This window comes from Amia ocellicauda, chromosome 17 (assembly GCF_036373705.1).
Source record: "Amia ocellicauda isolate fAmiCal2 chromosome 17, fAmiCal2.hap1, whole genome shotgun sequence".
NCBI lineage: Eukaryota > Metazoa > Chordata > Actinopteri > Amiiformes > Amiidae > Amia > Amia ocellicauda.
In genome coordinates, this window is record NC_089866.1 from 14,862,860 (window position 1) to 14,869,614 (window position 6,755).

Sequence of the window (6,755 nt, forward strand, 5' to 3'; positions counted from 1 at the left end):
AGATAGATATATATATTATTTTACCATAGCAAATCACAGGGCACCAACTGCTCTGTAAATTGAAATTAAATTTGAGGAAAGCACAGTCAAGATTGCAAAGATAGGACATAACGCATTAAATTATAGAAAGTGTCCGAATAGAGACTGGTCTTGGACAAACCTACCAAACGTAAATTCGGACAAGAATGCTGCAAAGGTGGGACAGACAGGAGCATATTGTGATGATAATTCATATCATTTTCACTCTTATCTACTGTCTTAGCATTGTAAAGTCAGCCAATTCACAAAATAAATACAAAATTAAAACGGTAAAAAGCAAATACTGACAGCTGAGTGAGACCAGGTTTAATATATTTATAGAATGACCAAAAGAGGGAGAGAGAAGTTTGCTTTAATAGTACCACCTGAAAAAGCAAAGGTGTAAAACACCTGCAATGTCTCACTGTGTGTGTGAGTCACTGTACAGGGCACCGGGCGCCCTACTGTCACAACCCAGTGTCAAGAGACCCATACCCCATCATACCACATGCTAACATTACTGCTGCACAAAATCCCCAAAAACATGGATGCATTTGGTATGTATTTCCCTATAGATGAACACACACACTCATGATCTATAGACAGGCATGGAAGGGAAGCTGTACTGTGGTTTAAGAGCCGTGGAAGAGAATATCGGGTATGGTAACCTAGCAACCAGGGATTGTATTCCTTTAAAGCCAGCAAGAGGCTACAAAAACCTGACATCTGTATTATAAAAAATAAAAAAAGGATTTCAAGAACACAAGGAGAGGAGGAAAAGGGAGAAAAGATAAACAAGAGAGCAAATTAAGGATTTCTTCGCCAATTGAGTATGTGTGGAGTGCATTGCAAGGAACAGTGCTCATGATACGGGCAGTCTGCTCTCAGACGTGGCTATGGATCATTTGTTTACGACGGTTAATTTTTATTCCATTTTGATTTTTACATTTCTTTTTTGATGCAGTGAAAGGAATGGGGTAGTTTTGAGTAAATTAAAGGCTTGGATACAATTTAAAATGATACAGAAATAGAGAGAGGGATAAAGAAACACAGTCATGGTCCCAGACCCAATCAAAAACTGTAACTTACCCAAGTGGAAAAATACCAATTTGTACTCCATTGATTTTTTTTACTTGTAAGTAAGTGGTTTGTGAAAATTAATTAAGGTTACAGGTGCAATTTGATGTGCACTGGAAAGTCAAAGATTTGAATCGGTCAAGCCCATAGAATGATAAGACAGAGAGACGGACAGAGACAGAGAGCTCATCCTCTTTGCTTTTCATTGCTCTCTCTGCTATTGTGATTAGGCATATCAATGTTGTCTCCCTGGGCTTCAAGCAGAAGTCTAGTGCTGTTTCCAGGGAAACCCAACCCCAGTCCTCATATGCACCCCAAACTCAATGCCATCACACACACCACTGAATAACCTGCTCTTGAGGACATTGGTGCCTATAATTGTAAATACATAACCCACTACCAAGCTCCTTAGGTTTCTTAGCAAACAAATTGTTTAACAGCAGTATATGACTTTGTATTGCACTTATGTTGTAAGTCGACCTGGATAAGGGCGTCTGCCAAGAAATAAAAATAATAATAATAAAATGAAATTAAAACTGAATAAATTAACAGCAGTAATAATACTATTAAAATACTAATATCAATAATAATAGTAGAAGTAATGAAAATAATTGAAACTACTACTATCACTCATAATAACAATAACAATAATAATAGTCAGTCGACACCACATGAAGGTGTTAAAAAGGTCAGGTTATATTTTGCCTGCTCCTGTTTTACCAAAGCTAATTTCTTGGGTCTCTGGACTTCAGGATGCTGTGACAGGTGACTGCGGAAGCCGAGCGCTGAGAGAGACAGCCGTGTCAATGCATGAGAGCAATGAACTGGACAGGCCGTCAGTGGAGAGGCAGAGTCAGCTAAGTGGTACTGACAGGACAGGGACAGTCCTGAGCATGTCCAGACCAGGGGAGCAGGGCACCCAAATCGGTTAGTCACAGCTGGGGCGTCACAGCTGGCGGAGCATGCGCTGGGCTCATAGGCGGAGGCTGGGGGGTTATTTATAAACAGCTGGGCTGCCGTGATCAAGTCTCCGAGGCGGGCAAAGTGTTGAGTGTGTTGGTTTGATTTCAGTTCTCTGTGTTGAGGCCGGGACAATCTTGGTGTATTTATTTTATTTTTGGTATGTTCTTTGCTCTCTTCCCCAGTCAGGAGTTCAGAGTCCAGTGCATCAGTGCAACAGTGTGTCAATGTGTGTTAAATTTCAGGCAGCCGTTTTCCCAAAGTGCTTCTCTAAGGTACAGGGTATGATGGCCTCCCTTCACACTCTACTCTGTACCCCCTGTGGGGATTTATTCTCTGCTTGCTGTTGCACTTTCAATCGCCTCACTGTGGCTATTTCTGCAGCACTAGTATCTATGCCGTCTCTGACAACACTACACCCTGCAGTGTCACTACCACACTATGATTACCGCACTGCACAGAGCACTGTCACTACCAGACTACACACTGCAATGTCACTACCGCACTGTACTTTACCTCACTCTACCCATAGCAACTGGCCTGGAGATTCAAACAGCTTAGTTTCCTGCTTTAGCCAGTTGCCTATTTTAAATATTAAAAATATTAAATATGAAATATTAATATTTGTGTTATCATTACGTGAATTGTTATTATATATATATATATATATATATATATATATATATATATATATATATATATACACATACAAGTATGTGTAGGGCTGTTGCCATTATCTAAGGAGAGACAGAATCAAGACAACATAAGTACATTACATTACAAGGCACTTTAACACAAAGGAAGGTACAGTAGAGTGGCCCCCACAGCTGATGTGAACAACACAATGCAGGGAGATACAGAGCGGCACAACACACAGCATCCTCAGTATACAGGGGTCTCAGGCTGCTGCAGTCTGACCCATAGACCTCTGTGACGCTGGCCATCAAAGTTATATTTACAACACAGGCCCTCCAAGAATAACCCCACTATCCCATTTTCTTACAAACTGCTTCTGTGTAGGGAATGCTGCTCCCGGACTGTTCCATAAGGGCTTTTACAAATAAATAATAATAGGAAACATTAGAAAACTAAACAAGCATGGTATGAATTCGCAAAGCATGCAACAAATCCAACTACATCCATGAACGCCTGTGTGTATGTGTGTGATAGAGTGTGTATGTGAGTGAGACTGTGTGTGTGAGTGCCTGCATGCATGTGTTTGTTCATGACAGCACTGGCAAATGAGAAGGGAGAGTACTCAACGCCCTCTTCAGGACAGCCCGGGAAACACACTCCCTCAGAAAAGCAATGGCTTATGTAAGAGGCTGGGTGGCCTGTGTTGAAAGTGAACACTTCACAACACAACATAGCACAGCAAAACCATCACACACCACAGTAAATAAGTCACACAACAGAACATAAACAGCACAACACAAATGTAGCACAGAAGAGCACAGCAAAAGTACTACGTCTAAAAAGTACACAGAATATATATATTATAAACATGCATATACTGTACTTAAAAATGTAGAGGGGGCTTGTGTAAACACTGGGAGACTGCAGGTCAGACTCCTACATGACTAAGATACTGTGTTTCTTGTAGCGCTGCGAATGCTATACAAAACCGCAGGCAGAGCCCGAGATGAAAGAGGAAGACGCTAGCAACTGCAGCACAACATCCAACCACTGGCAAGCTGAAGAACAGCATTCTCCAGCTACATGCATATATATATATATATTAATGGGTATGCATGCGTTGCCCTTCAGTGCAAGACAAAAATAGAAGCGGAGATGGGGGCAATAAAGCTGTTCAACAATTTCAAAAGCAGTTGTCGATATCCACACCCACCCCCCTTTAGGAACAGCAGACGGGCTCTGATGCATTCTCCCACTGAACTTCCTGCAGCTCTTTCTGGGAGCCTGGGAGCTGGGGAAGGAGAGGCAACGGTTAACAGTGCCGCTCGAACATCGAGTGTGCAGCCGGGGTGGGGGGCTCTAAATGCTCTGAAGCCCATTCGTGAGCGAGTGAGAGAAAAATAAAGCAAGAGGAGAAAGGAAAGATGTGGGACACTCACCAGGTACAGGCTGTCCTTGTCCTGGAAGGAGTGCTGCAGCTGTGGCACCCAGACACTGGTCCCCCGGGACAGGATCGCGCGCTCCTCCTCCACAAACGCCACCTACAACACACAAGCCAGGGAGTCAGCTCTGGTACCACCAGCACCAGCACCATCACTCAGTAATGTGGCTGGAGCTTTCATCTACAGGGAAGCATGCCTACTGATGCTTAAATATAGCCATTTAAGCAGCTGGTAATTTCTTTTTCTTTCTTTTTTTTTTGCTGGAACACCAAAGAGAGGCTGGAATAGGGTGATATGAGGGGGTGAGGATTAGGTGCTCACATTTTCCAGGCCGCGCAGCGTGTCCTTGCTCATGACTTTCATGGCATAGACGTCTCCCGTGGCTCTCTCGCGCACCACCCGCACCTCAGCGAACCGCCCTCGGCCCACCACGCCACACGTCTCGAAGTCCTGCGGTCCCGGCTGCAGCTCCCGCAGCTCCGACACTGCCTCCGAGTCTGAAGGGAGGAGAGAGCCACATGGCAACATCCGAGTGTCAACCAGGTGTACGGAGGTGATCGCGGTGTGTGCAGAGATGTGTAGAGAGGTGTAGGGAGGAGCAAAGAGACGTAGAGAGGTGTAGAGAGGAGTACAGGTGCAGAGAGGTGACAGAGAAGCTGCCTTTCAAGGTGTCTGAATTTTCAGTTAAGTTTTTTTAAGGTGACTTAATTTACAGTTTAAACGTGTTGTTGTAAATGGCAGGATACGGGTTTCATCTGTCGAAGAACACAATGTATAGAGAAAGAAATGTATACAGTCTACTCTTTTGTGGCCAGAAGTGTCGCTGGTTTAAATGCAGGGCCCTGGCTCGCAGCTCCACTGGCCCCTTCAGTCAAACACACTCACACTTGTTAACAAAGTCAGACACATGCTTGATCTTCATGAGCTCGGGGGCGCTGCACTCCTCGAACAGGGTGAGCAGAGAGTCCAGCAGCCCCTCCCGGGTCAGGGGAGGCGGCGCCTGCAGGGGCTGGGAGGGGGGCAGGAAGCAGCTCTTCCCCTGTACAGAGACAAAGACAGGGAAACAAATAAAGGAAAGTGAAGCCAAAAAAAAATACAGAAAAAAAATACAGAATTCAAGTCTGTGACCAGGGGACTGGGAGACGCCAGTGTTTGGGCAGTGTGTGTGAGAGTAGTAGAGTCACTGTTACACACTTCAAGTTTACCTTCTCACTCACAACGGTCACAAAAATAAACCCTCAAATAAACTCTGCATTGGAAAAGCTGTGTTCCAGCTGATGGGTCTTAGTAAGCAGTAAACCCCCCATCTCTCTGTGCCATGTACCTGGAAGAGGAGGTTGAGTCGGGAGCAGCGGCTGGTGATGGGCTCTTGGGAGTCCCTGGTACAGCTCTGGGCACCATACTTAAACTTCAGCATCCTGGAGTGACCTCTGACAACAGGCAGACAGGTACAGAGGGACACAGTGACAGACACACACACACACACACAGGAAGGCGGTACAGAAGAGACACAGTGTGGCACAGACACACAGGAGGGGCACACAAACACGGACACAAACACCCGCGCACATACAAGAGAGGCATACACAGAGGGGCACAGAGACAGACAGACACACAAGTGGGGGGGAACACACTTGTTAACAAGATTATTATTATTATTATTAGCAGTAGTAATAGTAGTATTCAGTTCGGATAATCACTTAAAGCTCTCAAACTTCAGTGTTAGAGCATTATAAATATTACTAACCTACACACTGTACTGCTGCTTCTGACAGTTAGGTAGTAGTTATGGAAAACTAATCTGCCATATTTATACTGCTGCAACACTACCACAGAAATTATACATACAGCTCATAAACACGACTACTATTTAAAATTATAACACAAAATATACAATGTACAATACAAATATACATAAAAATCACAGGATAGCGTTTTCAATCCGGGTACATTCAGCTGCACTTAACTTGCTGTCGTTACATACATTTGAGACCAACTAAAAATAATTCACAAAGTCAGCATCCGTACCTATTTAACATTCATGTGTCGAAATACTTTCTCTTTTCCTTCGGTTAATGCCAAAAAGTCAATCTCCGGAGCATGTAAACAACAGCAGAAGCACACAACAAAACACCACCAAACGTCCATACAACTCTCTCGCCCGACCTCTTCCGGGTAACTTTCAAATTTTTGCGCGTTTGCGGCAACGGCGTTGACGTTAGCTGCCTGTCCAGTGACGTCACCGCGTCCCCTTGCGGCGGGTGTGGTCGCCGATTAAGCAATGTGAGCTACTGCACTGTGCATCAGCCCGACCAGAAGAAATAAGAAGTACATTCGCAAAACACAACTAGGAATCCCAGTAACTTATTTTGTGTCAACAAGTAAACCACTGAAGCCATTTCAAATACTTAAAAAAATGCTTTAGTCTATTTTTCAGACACTGACAAGATTTATATCGTCCCAAGAATGAGAGATGACAATGCAATAGTTTTGTTGCTCTGGAAAAGAGGGTCAGACCATCATTACATAAATACAGAGCCAAAGCACATAGCAGTGCAATAACAAGAGTGAACAGGTTTGTATGCCTACAACAACAAAAAATAAAATAAAATAAAATAAAAA

General features: G+C 43.8%; 1 protein-coding gene across 3 annotated transcripts in view; it reads right to left on the reverse strand.

Moving 5' to 3' along the window:
• The window catches only part of LOC136713040 (citron Rho-interacting kinase), a 54,091-nt gene extending 47,793 nt beyond the window's left edge, over positions 1 to 6,298 (reverse strand). For all 3 annotated transcript variants that reach the window (XM_066689933.1, XM_066689931.1, XM_066689932.1), the window contains exons 1-5: positions 6,162 to 6,298; positions 5,458 to 5,563; positions 5,019 to 5,172; positions 4,455 to 4,630; positions 4,131 to 4,232 (exon numbers count right to left, since the gene is read on the reverse strand). In XM_066689933.1, coding sequence (XP_066546030.1) covers positions 4,131 to 4,232; positions 4,455 to 4,630; positions 5,019 to 5,172; positions 5,458 to 5,563; positions 6,162 to 6,172 — 549 coding nt within the window. In that variant the 5' untranslated portion in view covers positions 6,173 to 6,298. The remainder of the gene's footprint in view (positions 1 to 4,130; positions 4,233 to 4,454; positions 4,631 to 5,018; positions 5,173 to 5,457; positions 5,564 to 6,161) is intronic.
• Between the last annotated feature and the right edge of the window lie 457 nt (positions 6,299 to 6,755).